The 16,582-nt window shown below is 57.5% G+C and overlaps 1 protein-coding gene across 1 annotated transcript; it reads left to right on the forward strand.

Moving 5' to 3' along the window:
- Positions 1-482: 482 nt before the first annotated feature.
- On the forward strand, positions 483-15,243 carry LOC119958392 (PHD finger protein 23-like). The gene is made up of 5 exons (XM_038786895.1): positions 483-692; positions 3,214-3,245; positions 7,295-7,387; positions 8,338-8,914; positions 15,001-15,243. The coding sequence occupies exons 1-5, from the start codon at positions 674-676 to the stop codon at positions 15,198-15,200; spliced, it is 921 nt and encodes a 306-aa protein (XP_038642823.1). The 5' UTR covers positions 483-673; the 3' UTR covers positions 15,201-15,243.
- The last annotated feature ends 1,339 nt before the right edge of the window (positions 15,244-16,582 follow it).

Raw genomic sequence — 16,582 nt, forward strand, 5'->3', positions numbered from 1 at the left:
CGCATGGACGCACCGACGTACCCATGCACTGACGCACCGACGTCCGTACGAACTGACGCACGCATTGCCGTCCTCACGCACTGACGCACGCACGCATTCCCGTCCTCACGCACGCACGCACCGCCTTGATTGACAGGGGGACCGGACCAAGGCGGCAGGGGGGGGATGATTGAGACCCGAGGACTTTCCCAACCCTCCTCCCCTCCCGCGCCGGGTCTGTGACATTTACAGACACATACTGCAAGAAAAAAAATTCTGACGGAGAGGCTCTGGAGTGAGGATCCCGTCTATTGTTCACTGGGAGGGGATGTGAGGTTCTAGCTCCCCCCCCCTCCCTACTCGGCCGGTGGGCGGGTCCGGGTTGGGCTGTGACGTCACGGCGGGGACGGCCGCCGAGGGGGAAAAGGGCGCGAGGGCGGATCGCGCGCGCGTCCGCCGCCGAGAGCGAGAGCGCGTCCCCGTGCGTGCGCGCCGCCGAGAGAGCGCGTCCCCGCGGAGACACTCCGAGCGCCCGGACCGGAGGAGGAGGAGGAGGAGAAGCGCGCTCCGGGGGAGACGGGGTTGCGCGCTGGCAAAGGGCCCGGAGGACGCGCGCGCCCGAGTCCGCGTGCACGCTCTACCCGCGCGCGCTCCCGCCCCGCTCGGTGCTGTGGCCGCGGCGGCGGCGGGAAGGATGCTGAAGATGGCGGAGGGTGAGTCCGGGGCCCGGGGGGGCGGGGGAGGGAGTCCGGGGCCCGGGGGGCGGGGGAGGGAGTCCGGGGCCCGGGGGGCGGAGGGTGAGTCCGGGCCCGGGGGGGCGGAGGGTGAGTCCGGGGCCCGGGGTCGCAGGGAGAGTCCGGGGCCCGGGGGGCGGGGGGAGTCCGGGGCCCGGGGGGAGGGGATCCGGGAGCCGGGCTGGGGGCCGGAGGCCGGAGCCCGAGCCGGGGGGGAGGACGGGAGCCCGGGGTCGGGGAGGGGAGGGGGGGGGGTCGGGGGAGGGGAGGTGGGGGGTCGGGCTGAGGGCCCGCGGCCTGGGGGGGGGGGGGGGGGGGGGGGGATGGGGATCCGGGGACGGAGCCCGGGTCGGGGGGGGCGGTGGAATCCGAGGCCCGGGGGGGTCCTCCTCACCCGGCCCCTCCCCCCGGGTCCGCCGGAGAGGGAGAGGCCCAGGAGGTGGGGGAGGGGAGGTGTTGGAGTCCGCCCCCCTTCCCCCCCTCTCTGATCTCCCCCCCTCTCTGATCTCCCCCCCTCCGATCTCCCCCCTCCGATTCCCCCCCTGATCTCCCCCCCCTCTCTGATCTCCCCCCCTCCGATCTCCCCCCTCCGATCTCCCCCCCTGATCTCCCCCCCTCTCTGATCTCCCCCCCTCCGATCTCCCCCCATCCGATCTCCCCCCTCCGATCTCACCCCCTCCGATCTCCCCCCTGACCCCCCCTCTGATCTCCCCCTCTGATCTCCCCCCCCTCTGATCTCCCTCCCCTCTGATCTTCCTCCCCTCTGATCTCACTCCCTCTGATCTTCCTCCCCTCTGATCTCCCCCCCTCTGATCGCCCTCCCCTCTGATCTCCCCCCCTCCGATCTCCCCCCCTGATCTCCCCCCTCCGATCTCCCCCCCCTGACCCCCCCTGATCTTCATCCCCCGATCCCCCCCTCTGATCTCCCCCCCCTGATCTCCCACCCCTGATCTCCCCCCTCCCTGATCTCCCCCCTCTCTGATCTCCCCCTCCCTGATCTCCCCCTCCCTGATCCTCCCTCTCCCTGATCCTCCCCTCCCTGATTTCCCCCCCTCCCTGATTTCCCCCCCTCCCTGATCTCCCCCCCTCCCTGATCTCCCCCCCTCCCTGATCTCCCCCCCTCCCTGATCTCCCCCCCCTCCCTGATCTCCCCCCCTCCCTGATCTCCCTCCCTCCCTGATCTCCCCCCCTCCCTGATCTCCCTCCCTCCCTGATCTCCCCCCCTCCCTGATCTCCCCCCCTCCCTGATCTCCCCCCCTCCCTGATCTCCCCCCCTCCCTGATCTCCACACTCCTCTCTGATCTCCGCCCCCTTCTGATCTCTCCCCCCCCCCATTCTGACCACACCCCCTCCCACCCCACCCCCGTTCTGGACCCCCCACCCCCCCCCCCCCCCGTTCTGGCCCCACACCCCCTGCCCCTGGGTTCTCTCCCCCCCCCCCCCCCCATTCTGAACCCCCTTCCCTACCGTTCTGACCCTCTGACAGTGGGGCACTCCCTCAGTACTGACCCTCTGACAGTGCGGCACTCCCTCAGTACTGACCCTCTGACAGTGCGGCACTCCCTCAGTACTGACCCTCTGACAGTGCGGCACTCCCTCAGTACTGACCCTCTGACAGTGCGGCACTCCCTCAGTACTGACCCTCTGACAGTGCGGCACTCCCTCAGTACTGACCCTCTGACAGTGCGGCACTCCCTCAGTACTGACCCTCTGACAGTGCGGCACTCCCTCAGTACTGACCCTCTGACAGTGCGGCACTCCCTCAGTACTGACCCTCTGACAGTGCGGCACTCCCTCAGTACTGACCCTCTGACAGTGCGGCACTCCCTCAGTACTGACCCTCTGACAGTGCGGCACTCCCTCAGTACTGACCCTCTGACAGTGCGGCACTCCCTCAGTACTGACCCTCTGACAGTGCGGCACTCCCTCAGCACTGACCCTCTGACAGTGCGGCACTCCCTCAGTATTGACCCTCTGACATGGCAGCATTCCCTCAGTACCGACCCTCTGACAGTGTGGCACTCCCTCAGTACTGACCCTCTGACAGTGCGGCACTCCCTCAGTACTGACCCTCTGACAGTGCAGCACTCCCTCAGTACTGACCCTCTGACAGTGCAGCGCTCCGTCAGTACTGACCCTCTGACAGTGCGGCACTCCCTCAGTACTGACCCTCTGACAGTGCGGCACTCCCTCAGTACTGACCCTCTGACAGTGCGGCACTCCCTCAGTACTGACCCTCTGACAGTGCGACGCTCTCAATCCTGTGTGTGGGATGGGGGGGAGATAGAGAAAGGAGGATGGGTGAAGAGTGTGAGGAGAAAGATGTTGGCTGTGAGGTCGGGGAGCTGGGGGTGAGAGTTTGAATGGGGGCTGTGAGGGAATGGTCTGCCAGCCGCTGAGACTGACCTGTCACGGGAGCGAGCAGTTGTGACAGCCTCGGTGTAAATATGGCTGACAGCAAACTTTCCAATGCTCTAACTGGATATTCCGTCTCTTTCAGATGCACTGCAGTCTGTTGTGGTGGATTCCCAGGTGAGTGCCTGCTGTATTTGGCGTCACCTTGTCGGTTTCTGTTGTGCCTGGTCCATGCCAGTCACCTTCAATACCCCGTATCCTCAGCCTGTGACCCCTGGTTCTGGACACCCCCCCATCATCGGGAACATCCTTCCTGCGTCTACCCTGTCCCCATCGGGAACATCCTTCCTGCGTCTACCCTGTCCAGTCCTGTTCGAACGTTATAGGTTTCTATGAGATCCCCCCTCATTCTTCAGAACTCCAGTGAATACAATCCTAACCGATTCAATCTCTCCTCGTACATCAGTCCCGCCCTCCCAGGAATCAGTCTGGTAGACCTTTGCTGCCGTCCCTCGAGAGCAAGAACATCCTTCCTCAGATAAGGAGACCAAAACCGCCCCCAATACTCCAGGTGTGGCCTCACCAAGGCCCCTGTATAATTACAGCAACACATCCCAGCTCCTGTACTCGAATCCTCTCGCTATGAAGGCCAACATACCACATGCAGGGGCGGCATGCTGGTTAGCACTGGGACTGCGGCGCTGAGGACCCGGGTTCGAATCCCGGCCCTGGGTCACTGTCCGTGTGGAGTTTGCACATTCTCCCCGTGTCTGAGTGGGTTTCACCCCCACAACCCAAAGATGTACAGGGTAGGTGGATTGGCCAGGCTAAATTGCCCCTCGGAAAAAAATAATAATTGGGTACCCTAAATTAATTTTTTTTAAACCCATGCCATTTGCCTCTAGTACTGCCTGCTGTACCTGCATGCTTACCTTCAGCGACTGGTGTACAAGGACACCCAGGATTTGTTGCACATTCCCCTCTCCTAATTTATGGCCATTCAGGTAACCTGCCTTTCTGTTTTTGCTACCAAAGTGGATAACTTCACATTTATCCCCATTAAACTGCATCTGCCGTTCATTTGCCCGCGCCCTCAACTGGTCCAAATCACTCTGCATCCCCCTCGCAGCTCGCCCTCCCACCCAGCTTTGTGAGTTCCGCAAAGTCACTCTCTGCCTGCCATTTGGAAAAAGACTCGTTAATTCCGACTGTTTCCTGGCTGCCAACCAGTTTTCTATATCCATCTCCATACACTCCCTCCAATCCCCTGCGCTTTAATTTTACACGCTAATCGCCGATGTAGGACTTTGACGAAAGTCTTCTGAAAGCCCAAATACACCACATCGACTGCCTCCCCCTCATCAACCCCACCAGCTACATCCTCGAAGAATTCCAGGAGGTTTGTCAAGCATGGTTTCCCTTTCGTTCATCCATGCCGATCCTGTCACTGTTTTCCAAGTGCTCCGCTCCTGAATCTTTGCTAATGGACACCAGAAGTTTCCCCACTACCAACGTCAGGTTTTTTTACCTCCTTTTTGTAAATAGTGGGGTTACATTAGCTACCCTCCAATCTGCAGGAACGGTTCCAGATTCTATAGAATCCTGGAAGATGACCACCAACGCACCACTATTTCTAGACCACTCCCTGAAGCACTCTGGGATGTAGATTATCAGCCCCATAGGATTTAGCGGCCTTCAATTCCATTAATTTCCCCAATACTATTGCCCTACTAATATTGATCTCCTTCGGTTCCTCCCCCTTCGCTGAACCCTGTGTTCCCAACATTTCTGGTACGTTATTTGTGTCCTCCTTTGTAATTTCTAAAGCAAAACAATGTTGATTCTATGAACTCAAGTTAACCTTTTTAAAACATACAGTGAACATCTTAGCAACCATCAATTCAAATACACCCCCCGTAGAATACAACGCTAAGTAATCCTTTAAGCTTCCCTTTTAACATCCATAACACCTTTTAACAGAAGCACATCAGGTTTGCATCCACTACTGAAAACAGTTAGAATTCTGAATTCACCAAATGATCAAGAGATAGTCTTTTCATGGCAGAGAGAACAGCAGCCCACCTGCTCTGTCTGGCTTCAGCTCCAACACTGAAAACGAAACTAAAACACACCCTGTAGCAAACAGCCTAAAACGAAAGTAAAAAGCGGACAGAGAGCCCAGCTCCACCCATTCTCTGACATCACTGCAGTAGTAAACACTCATTTCTTAAAGGTACTCTCACTACAGATATTTATATACACACCCATTTCTTAAAGGTACTCTCACATGACAAGTTGCTCAGAATATTGGTCCAGAAAACCATCCCATATACACTCCAGGAATTCCTCCTCTACGGTATTGTGACTAATTTGATTTGCCCAATCTATATGCAGAGGCAAATCACCTATAATTACAGATGTTCCTTTATCGCATGCATCTCTAATTACCTGTTCAATTCCACCACCACCAGCTTGGGGGTCTACATACGATACCCACTCACGCCTTTTGCCCTTGGTGTTTCTCAGCTCTACCCATACAGATTCCATATTGTTGGAGCTAATATCCTCCCTCACTGTTGCATTAATTTCCTCTTTAACCAGCAATACCACTCCACCTCCTTTTCCTTTTTGTCTGTCCTTGCTAAATACTGAATACCCTGGACATTCAATTCCCACCCCTGGTCACCCTGCAGCCATGTCTCTGTAATCCCGACTATTATACCCGTTTACATCTATTTGACCGATTAATTCATCCACCTGATTGCAAATACTCCGCGCGTTAAGGCACAAAGTCTTTTTAACTTTGTCGAGCTCCCAATATTCTTTTACTTAGGCTGTGTTTGAATCTGGCCCTGTCACTTTTCTTACTCCCCTTTCTGACTTTTGTTCTTGTCCGTGTTTCCCCCCACCTCTGACCCCTTGCATAGGTTCCCATCCACTTGCCATTTTAGTTTAAACCCTCTCCGACCACTCCAGCAAATACTCCCCATTGGACATCAGTCCCGGTTCCATCCAGGTGTAATCCGTCCAGTTTGTACAGATCCCACCTCTTCCAGAACCGGTCCCAAAGCCCCAGGAGTCTGAAACCCTCCCCCTGACACCATCTCTTCAGCCGCCCATTCATCCGAAAAATCCTGCTATTTCTACTCTGACTAGCATGTGGTACTGATAGAAATCCTGAGATCGTTGCCTTTGACGTCCTACCTTTCAATTTATTTCCTAACTCCCTATATTCTGCTTTTAGCGCCTCTTCCCTTTTTTTTAACGTATGTCGTTGGTACCAATCTGTACTACAGCTGCTGGCTGTTCGCCCTAACCCTCCAGAATATCCTGTAACCGCTCCGAGACACCCTTGACCCTAGCATCGGGGAGGCAACATACCATCTTGGAGTCTTCGTTTGCAGCCACACCTATATCGTTCTCTTACAATTGAATCCCCAGAACTATCGCGTTCCTGGGTGGCAAGGTGGCGCAGTGGGTTAGCCCTGCTGCCTCATGGCTCCGAGGTCCCAGGTTCGATCCTGGGCTCTGGGTCACTGTCCGTGTGGAGTTTGCACATTCTCCCCGTGTCTGCGTGGGTTTCGCCCCCACAACCCAAAGATGTGCAGGGTAGGTGGATTGGCCAGGCTAAACTGCCCCTTAATTGGAAAACAAACAGATTTGTGTACCGTCTACTTTGGTGAGTTTGGGGTAGTTTAGTGGTATTGTTCCCAGACTCTCAATCCAGAGGCTTGGCCTTCTCCACGGACTCCAGCCCGAATCCCAGCAAAGCAACAATGAGGATTCAAACTCGATTATCTCATAAATCTGGAAATAAAAGCTAGTCTCAGTAAAGGTGACCATGGGAACCTATGGACTAATGTCCGTGAGGGAAGGAAATGTGCTGCCCTTACCTGGTCAGGCCTAACGTGTGACCAGGGTGGTGTGATTGTCTCTGAACTACCCCCTGAATGGCCGAACTAGTCAGCTGGCGAGGACAATCGGGGATGGGCAGCAACGGGCATTCTCCGGGAAGAGAAAAAAAAAACGGGAGTTTGAACGCCGTGCACGTTTGTTTTGCGAATGTCAGACGCGGGCGGCGAAGTGATCTCTCTGCAACTGTAGATTATCTGACCCGTATCCGTCTCTGTGGCCGCCCTCCCTGGGCGCAGCGAGCTCACGGGCCTGTCGGATGTCGCGGTATTCACCCTGTTTTCTTCCTGTTTCGCCCCTGTGCGACCTTGCAGCCGGCCGAGAAGCGTAAACGCACCGTGGAAGACTTCAATCAGTTCTGCAACTTTGTCCTGGCTTACACCGGCTACATCCCGCCCTGCAGAGAGGTGAGGCACTGTTTACCTGGCTGAGGTACCCGATTCCGTTAGCTCCCAGAGTCCAACTGGGTTATCGGCAGACTTTTTTTTTTTTAAAAGCCTTTCGGCGAACGAGTGGGAGTTCTTGTGGCGCAGTGTGTGGCGCCCCTTCCTACCTCTGTCCAACGGAAGGAGTCTTCGAGATGGTTCAAACGGGCTGATAAATGCTGAGAGGCCACATCGCACAAATTAATTGCATGGCTTGAGGGGCCAAATGGCCTCCTCGGCTCCTATTTCAGCTAAATCGAACCCTCTATTCCCTTCTTCCCCACGCTGGTCTAGTTTCTCCTTAGATGCCTCTGTGCTGTTCAACTCAACCATTCCACATTCTCACCACTCTCTGGGTAAAGAGACTGACCACAGCGCTGCCTGGCTGAGATCAGGCAATTTGGCCACCAGCCTTTGTCCGACCTGAAGCCCTGCGATCGGTGCAGCCTCGCCCTCTGCACCAGACAGCGTCGGCCGCTAGGCTTACGCCTCCCGCGCAGGACAAGAGGGTTTCGTGTTATTTGGGGGCTGGCGGTTTTCCGGTAGGTGGGGGGCGGAGGCGGTGAACCGTGGCTCAATCCGAGACAGGGTGGTGTCTGTACTGATGTGTGATCGTATCCGTTTCGGAGGCAACTCTGGGAGGTTGACAACTTCCGGAATTCTTTGCCCCGGGGAGCAGTGGGTGCTGAGTCACCCAGCCTGTTAAAGACTGGGATCGATCGCTAGATTTTTGAGCTGTAAGGGAGGCGGGGTTGGTTGATGTAGAAGTGCAGCGCCGGCTGGCTGCGTGGCTGCCTCCAATTCCTAATTCATGCGCCCCCTGCGCGAGGCGAACACTGCAGGGAGCGCTCACGTTCGTGCCCCTCCCCGATTCTGTGACCTGCCATACTTTACCTGTGTGACTCCCCTCTTCCCTCTCCGAATTCCCGCAGGAATGTGACTGGACCCCGTCGAGCTCGAACTCGCCCGTCCCCACGGAGAGCGTGCTGGACAGCGACAGTTGGGATTCCACCCAGTCCGTCGACTTTGACACCATCCAGGACTTTGTGAAGAAAGCGAGCTCCAAGCGGAACGGGTTCCACCCGCTGAAACCGGCCGGCGGGCTCCTCGACCGGCTGAAGCTCAAGGACTCCCTCTACCCAGCCCCCGAGCCGAAAAAGGAGAAGCGCAATAAACGCTGGGAGCCCGAAGTGGAAAAGCAGCGGGGCCCGCCGGACGGCGAGAAGTCCGGCTTCTCCCGCATCAAGCGGAGGAAAAAGTGGAAGCTGAAGAAGGACAGGTCCGAGAAGAAGATCAAGGCCTCGCTGAGCGAGACGGACTCGGACGAGGAGGTGGTGAAGGCTAGTTTCCTCCCGGAGCCGCTGAGGCCGGAGGTGGCCGCCGCTTATCCCGAGAACTATCAAATGGAAATCAAAGAGTCCCTCAGCATGGGAAACAGCCACGACGGGGGAACGAGCTCCAGCGAAGGCGAAACCCGGATAATGGACGAAGACATCATGGTGGAATCAGGTCAGTTTTGATGCAATATTTCTGGAATATTGGGGTCTCGAACAAAATTGCCCCCGGTGGGAGTTTGGCGGGTTAGAGGCGTTCCGTTTTCCCCTGGTATCCCACTGAAATTTCGCAGAGGGAAATCTGTTAGAAGCTTCCTCTGTCTGCTCGCTCGAATTTCAGCTTTGGGTTTGGTTGATGTTTTAGCATAACGCTGAGGTGTTGAATTCAAAGAACAATATAGCACAGGAACAGGCCCTTCGGCCCTCCCAAGCCTGTACCGGTCATCATACCACCCGTTGCCAAAACACTTGTGCTGTATCCCCCCATACCCATCCTATCCATGTATTTGTCAAGATGCCTTCTGAACCCCGTTAATGTATCTGCTTCCACAACCTCCCCTGGCAACACGTTCCAGGCACTCACCACCCTCTGTGTAAAAAACCTGCCTCGCACATCTCCTCTAAACTTTGCCCCACGGACCTTAAACCTCTGCCCCCTGGTGACTGACCCCTCCACCCTGGGAAAGAGTGCCTGCCCATCCACTCTATCCATGCCCCTCGTGATCTTGGAGACCTTTATCAGGTCACCCCTCAACCTCCGTCTCTCTAATGAAAACAGTCCGAGTGTATTCAGCCTCTCCACAGAGCTAACGCCCTTCAGACCCAGGCAACATCCTGGTAAACTTCCTCTGCATCCTCTCCGAAGCCTCCAAGTCCTTCTGGTAATGTGGCGACCAGAATTATGCGTAATAATCCAAGTGTGGCCTTACCAAGATTTGATACAACTGTAGCATGACTTGTCAGTTTTTATACTCGATGCCCCGTCCAATGAAGGTGAGCATTCCATCTGCTTTCTTGACTACCTTCTCCACTTGTGTTGCCACCTTCAAAGATCTGTGGACCTGCACGCCCAGATCTCTCTGGAGTTTGCCATTTACGGTACATTTCCCCTCTGTGTTAGACCTACCAAAATGCATTACCTCACATTAGTCCGGATTAAACTCCATTTGCCATTTCTCTGCCCAAGTCTCCAACCTATCTATATCCTGCTGTATCCTCTGACAATCCTCAACACTCTGGGGCAGCAGGGTAGCATGGTGGTTAGCATAAATGCTTCACAGCTCCAGGGTCCCAGGTTCGATTCCCGGCTGGGTCACTGTCTGTGTGGAGTCTGCACGTCCTCTCCCTGTGTGCGTGGGTTTCCTCCGGGTGCTCCGGTTTCCTCCCACAGTCCAAAGATGTGCGGGTTAGGTGGATTGGCCGTGCTAAATTGCCCGTAGTGTCCTAATAAAAGTAAGGTTAAGGGGGGGGGGTTGTTGGGTTACGGGTATAGGGTGGATACGTGGGTTTGAGTAGGGTGATCATGGCTCGGCACAACATTGAGGGCTGAAGGGCCTGTTCTGTGCTGTACTGTTCTATGTTCTATCTGCCACTCCACCAACCTTGGTGTCATCCACGAACTTATGAATCAGACCGGCTACATTTTCATCCAAATAGTTTATGTACACCTCAAACAACAGAGGTCCCAGCACCGATCCCTGTGGAACACCACTAATCACAAACTTTCATTCAGAAAAACACCCTTCCACTGCTACCCTCTGCCTTCTGTGAAAATTGTATCCCGAGCCATCAGTCGAACCTGAAACCTTCTGATCCTTAGTCAGGCGCGTTGTCCATTGCACCATTGGCCCACAAAATTCAGAGGAGCTGAGCCCTTGGGGGACCTTGACATCCCGTACATATAGTCCCGGCAGTATTAAAAAACGGTGCAAGTAGGTTTGCTCCCACGTCCTGACCCTGCACCGGTCGCTTCACAGCTCCAGGGACCCGGATTCGATTCCGACCTCGGGTGACTGTGTGTAGAGTCCGCACGATCTCCCCGTGTCTGCGTGGGTTTGCTCCGGTTTCCTCCTACAGCCCAAAGATCGTCAGGTTAGGTGGAGTGGCCACCAAATTGTCACTTAGTGTTTAAAGATTAGGTGGGGTAACAGGGATAGGGTAGGGGGAGTGGGCCCAGGTAGGGCACTTTTTTCAGAGGCTCGGTGCAGACTCAGTGGGCCGAATGGCCTCCTTCTGCACTGTAGGGATTCTACGACACTTGTCGTCCCCCCCGACTAGACCACACTTCCAGAAGTGACCCAATGGCTGCAAAGTATCTGGGGGAGCACAAGGAATTTGAATTGTTTCATCAGGGGCAAATGTGCGTTCGCTTCGCAAAGCTGACCCAAATTTAGCACAGGGTGGGCGTTGGAGGGTGGCTCGGGTCCGTGTAACGACCCCAGCGACCGGACGATATTTCAGATGGAAGGGGCCGAGGGAACTGCTGAAAACACTCAGCCGGTCCAGCAGTGTCTGCAGAGAGAGGAACCCGACTTAACGTTTCAGATACCGCGACCGTGTGTCAGAGCTGGGGAGATTTGCCCGCTGTTGAACATTGCGATTGTGGAGGAGGGCAGGAAAGTAAAGGAAGGTCCGTGATGGGGGGGGGGGGGGGTTTACCCAGAGGGTGGTGAGGGTCTGGAACGCACAGCCTGGGAGGCTGGTAGAGGCGGGTTGCCTCACATCCATTAACAAGTACCTGGATGAGCACTTAGCAACGTCTTCACATTCCCAGCAGGCAAATGGGATTAGGCAGGCAGGTCAGGAGATGGTGCAGACTGGATGGGCTGAAGGGCCTCCTCCTGTATTTCTCTTGATTCTCATGTTGCGTTGGAGGCAAATCAGTGAAATGATGACTCGGACCTGCAGATAACCTGTACCTACTCCCCTTTGGTAGCTGGTACTTCTCCTCAAGCTCTTCCAGGCCCGCAGACGTTTCTCCCACGAACGGATCCCTGAGGTATTCTATCCCCACCCCCGGAACCACGCGTCCAACCTCGCCGGCGCAAACTTACGATTGGCGCCCACAACGACGTGCTTTCTTACGCTGGTTCCAAACCCTCCGTGCTGATACCTCCACCAGGCTCGTGCAGCACTGAACTGGCGAGAAGGAAGGGGTGCCAACACCCGCACCCTCAAGCTGGTCCCCCAACAGGAGTCCACCTCCATTCGCCCCCACAAACTGACCTCCCCTCCCTCCGCCCATTTCCGAGCCATCGCGATGTTTGCTGCCCAGTAGTGATTCAACGAGCTGGGCAATACCAACATTCCCCCCCCCCCTACAAGAACACCCTCCTCACCCACAGAGCCTTCTCCGCCCACGTAAACCTCAAAGTCAAAAATCAGGAGGCAGCACATCCCACCTCTCGAAGTCCCGCTCTTCCTCCCATTGCCGCCCCCGCCGTAACCTGGCGGCGATCGTACCGCCTTGGAGCAGCTTTCGGAACTGTGCTAAAATAATCAAACACACACGGCGAAAGCAAGGCAGAAACGGTACAGGCAGACCTGCCCAGGGAGGGAAAGGAGGGGTTGTTTCCTGGCACACAGAGAGATTCACTGCCAGGCGGTGCCTTCCATCACAGCATTGTCCAATCAGAACATCTATCTGGCTGCATCAGAGCCTGGGTATGGCAACTGCTCGGCCCAGGACCGAACACCGCCCAGGCCATCACAGGAACATGCCTCCCATCCATTGACTCCATCTACACCTCCCGTGGGAGCGAGTCCCACATTCTCCCCACTCCCCGTTAGAGTGAGTCCCACATTCTCCCCACTCCCCGTGGGAGCCAGTCCCACATTCTCCCCACTCCCTGTGGGAGCGAGCCCCACATTCTCCCCACTCCCCTGTGGGAGCGAGTCCCACATTCTCCCCACTCCCCGTGGGAGCGAGTCCCACATTCTCCCCACGCCCCGTGGGAGCGAGTCCCACATTCTCCCCACTCCCCGTGGGAGACAGTCCCACATTCTCCCCACTCCCCGTGGGAGCGAGTCCCACATTCCCCCCACTCCCCGTGGGAGACAGTCCCACATTCTCCCCACTCCCCGTGGGAGCGAATCCCACATTCCCCCCACTCCCCGTGGGAGACAGTCCCACATTCTCCCCACGCCCCGTGGGAGCCAGTCCCACATTCTCCCCACTCCCCGTGGGAGCCAGTCCCACATTCTCCCCACTCCCCGTGGGAGCCAGTCCCACATTCTCCCCACTCCCCGTGGGAGCCAGTCCCACATTCTCCCCACTCCCCGTGGGAGCGAGTCCCACATTCCCCCCACTCCCCGTGGGAGCGAGTCCCACATTCTCCCCACTCCCTGTGGGAGACAGTCCCACATTCTCCCCACTCCCCGTGGGAGCGAGTCCCACATTCCCCCCACTCCCTGTGGGAGCGAGTCCCACATTCTCCCCACTGCCCGTGGGAGCGAGTCCCACATTCTCCCCACTCCCCGTGGGAGCGAGTCCCACATTCTCCCCACTCCCCGTGGGAGCCAGTCCCACATTCTCCCCACTCCCCGTGGGAGCCAGTCCCACATTCTCCCCACTCCCCGTGGGAGCGAGTCCCACATTCCCCCCACTCCCCGTGGGAGCGAGTCCCACATTCTCCCCACTCCCTGTGGGAGACAGTCCCACATTCTCCCCACTCCCTGTGGGAGTGAGTCCCACATTCCCCCCACTCCCCGTGGGAGCGAGTCCCACATTCTCCCCACTCCCCGTGGGAGACAGTCCCACATTCTCCCCACTCCCCGTGGGAGCGAGTCCCACATTCTCCCCCACTCCCCGTGGGAGCGAGTCCCACATTCTCCCCCACTCCCCGTGGGAGCGAGTCCCACATTCTCCCCACTCCCCGTGGGAGACAGTCCCACATTCTCCCCACTCCCCGTGGGAGCGAGTCCCACATTCTCCCCACTCCCCATGGGAGCCAGTCCCACATTCTCCCCACTCCCCGTGGGAGCGAGTCCCACATTCTCCCCCACTCCCCGTGGGAGCCAGTCCCACATTCTCCCCACTCCCCTATGGGAGCGAGTCCCACATTCTCCCCACTCCCCGTGGGAGCAAGTCCCACATTCTCCCCACTCCCCGTGGGAGCGAGTCCCACATTCTCCCCACTCCCCGTGGGAGCGAGTCCCACATTCTCCCCATTCCCCGTGGGAGCGAGTCCCACATTCTCCCCACTCCCCATGGGAGCCAGTCCCACATTCTCCCCACTACCCGTGGGAGAGAATCCCACATTCTCCCCACTCCCCGTGGGAGCCAGTCCCACATTCTCCCCACTCCCCGTGGGAGCGAGTCCCACATTCTCCCCACTCCCCGTGGGGGTGAGTCCCACATTCTCCCCACTCCCCGTGGGAGCGAGTCCCACATTCTCCCCACTCCCCGTGGGAGCGAGTCCCACATTCTCCCCACTCCCAGTGGGAGCGAGTCCCACATTCTCCCCACTCCCCGTGGGAGCGAGTCCCACATTCTCCCCACTCCCAGTGGGAGCGAGTCCCACATTCTCCCCACTCCCCGTGGGAGCGAGTCCCACATTCTCCCCACTCCCCATGGGAGCCAGTCCCACATTCTCCCCACTACCCGTGGGAGAGAATCCCACATTCTCCCCACTCCCCGTGGGAGCCAGTCCCACATTCTCCCCACTCCCCGTGGGAGCGAGTCCCACATTCTCCCCACTTCCCGTGGGAGCGAGTCCCACATTCTCCCCATTCCCCGTGGGAGCGAGTCCCACATTCTCCCCACTCCCCGTGGGAGCGAGTCCCACATTCTCCCCACTCCCCATGGGAGCCAGTCCCACATTCTCCCCACTACCCGTGGGAGAGAATCCCACATTCTCCCCACTCCCCGTGGGAGCCAGTCCCACATTCTCCCCACTCCCCGTGGGAGCGAGTCCCACATTCTCCCCACTTCCCGTGGGAGCGAGTCCCACATTCTCCCCATTCCCCGTGGGAGCGAGTCCCACATTCTCCCCACTCCCCGTGGGAGCGAGTCCCACATTCTCCCCACTCCCTGGTTAGGTGAATTGTCTGTGTTAAAATTTGCCCCTTAGTACCCAAGGATATGCAGGTTAGTTGTGGTTACCGGGATAGGGCTGGGGCCGAGGTCGGGGACGTTCAGAGGGTCGGCGCAGACACAATGGGCCGAATGGCCTCCTTCTGCACTGTCGGGATTGAATGGCGACTCTTGGTTTGACTGGGGACTGATGTTTGACGCCTCTCTCTCTCTGTCTCTCCTCCCAGATGATGACTCCTGGGGCCTGGTGACGTGTTACTGCCAGAAGCCCTTCGCGGGCCGCCCGATGATCGAGTGTAACCAGTGCAACACCTGGATCCACCTGTCCTGCGCTAAAATCCGCAAGTCAAAAGTCCCCGACGTCTTCTTCTGCGAGAAATGCAGGGAAGGGCGGAAGGCCAATCCGGGACGGAAGAAAAGCCCCTGATGCAGACAGCTCGCACCGTGACTCGTCTCGAGTGAGGTAAAAAGAATCAGAAAAAACTGTGGGGGGGTGGGGTGGGAGGGGGGTGGGGTGGGAGGGGTGGGGGGGGAACACAAGAAAGCAGGCGTGAAACGAGGAAGCAGCTGGAAAGTCGTGGAAGACACATCGGGGGGGGGGAATGAAATCATCGATCAGTGACGGAGCTCAGAGCTGTTGGCCTGATAAAGAGGTGGCTGAATGTCTGTCTTTTCGAGTGGGTTCCACCCAGCTTGGGGGCCCCTCCGCTGGATCAAATGGATCTGGGTGACAATACGGGAAGGGAGTTGACCGAACTTGGTGACGGGTTGGGAGATGTGACCTTCGCCCCCCCCCCCCCCCCGGAACCTCCAGTCCGCCCTCGCAAACGAGGGTGGGGGGGGGGGGGAAGAAAAAGATGATCGACGCTGCCTTTTGCTCGAGCGTTCAACGGATTCACGCTTCTTTTTCGAGGGTTGAGCGGTGCAGGGAGCCCCCCCGTTGGGAGTGTCGAGCAGGCTCGGAGGACGTGTCGCTGGCTCACCCCCCGAGCACAGAGCGTCGGAGCCTCCGTAACAGCCAAGTGAAGACTGGACTGCTTACCGAATAAACAATTACCCGTATTTCTGAACGTTTCCCTTTGCTTTTCAATTTAAAAGAGAGAGAAAAAAAAATCGCCTTTGAGAGAATTGGGTGGATACTCGGCGGGGTGGGCGCGGCTGCACTGTGGGCGAGCAAGGTGTGTGATGGCCTCCCGCCGGGCCCCGTGCCCCAGCGTCTTCAATGAAGAAATGTGACTTTCTCCGCTGCAATGTCGAGCTTTGGAGTATTTTGCTAGTTTCGTTCCTCGGCCACCTCCTCGAGCCCCGTGGACGTCCCTTGCGGAGTGCCGGGGTGCCCGAGAAAGCACGTTTGAGACTGTCGATCGAGTCAGAGGTTTGATCCGAGGCCAGAGGGGGGGAAAGAAGACTGGCTGAATGTAAGCGGGCGCCCGTTTTAAAAGGGGTGCCCGGCCGGTTCTGCGACCCCGCCCGCCCGCCTGCCTCACCGTGTCCTGTCGCGGGAGTGTTTTTTCAGCCAGTCGCAAAAGAACGTCTTTTATTCTCGCCGTCTCCGTGAGCGACCCTGGAGATTGCCCGGCCACCGGAGCGCGTACGATATCAGTGAGAAGTGGAACCAGTTTAACCAACGCCGTGGGAGGCCTGGCAAGAAGCAGCGTGGAGATTGCGGTTTGTTGAAAGGACGTGTTAAACCTGTGTGTAATGTGTGTTTTTCTTAAATGCCGTTGGAGTCTGGAAGCCATGTACGTGAACGGGGAACTACGTGCACAGAATTACCACAGAGCTGAATATTCTAAAAGGAGAAGCTAG

This window comes from Scyliorhinus canicula, chromosome 29, assembly GCF_902713615.1.
Source record: "Scyliorhinus canicula chromosome 29, sScyCan1.1, whole genome shotgun sequence".
NCBI lineage: Eukaryota > Metazoa > Chordata > Chondrichthyes > Carcharhiniformes > Scyliorhinidae > Scyliorhinus > Scyliorhinus canicula.

Bases quoted from the DNA above. Each gene is read 5' to 3' on its own strand.
- LOC119958392 (XM_038786895.1), top strand. The intron at 7,388-8,337 runs GTGAGGCACTGT...GAATTCCCGCAG, and splicing joins ACATCCCGCCCTGCAGAGAG to GAATGTGACTGGACCCCGTC. The intron at 8,915-15,000 runs GTCAGTTTTGAT...CTCTCCTCCCAG, and splicing joins AGACATCATGGTGGAATCAG to ATGATGACTCCTGGGGCCTG.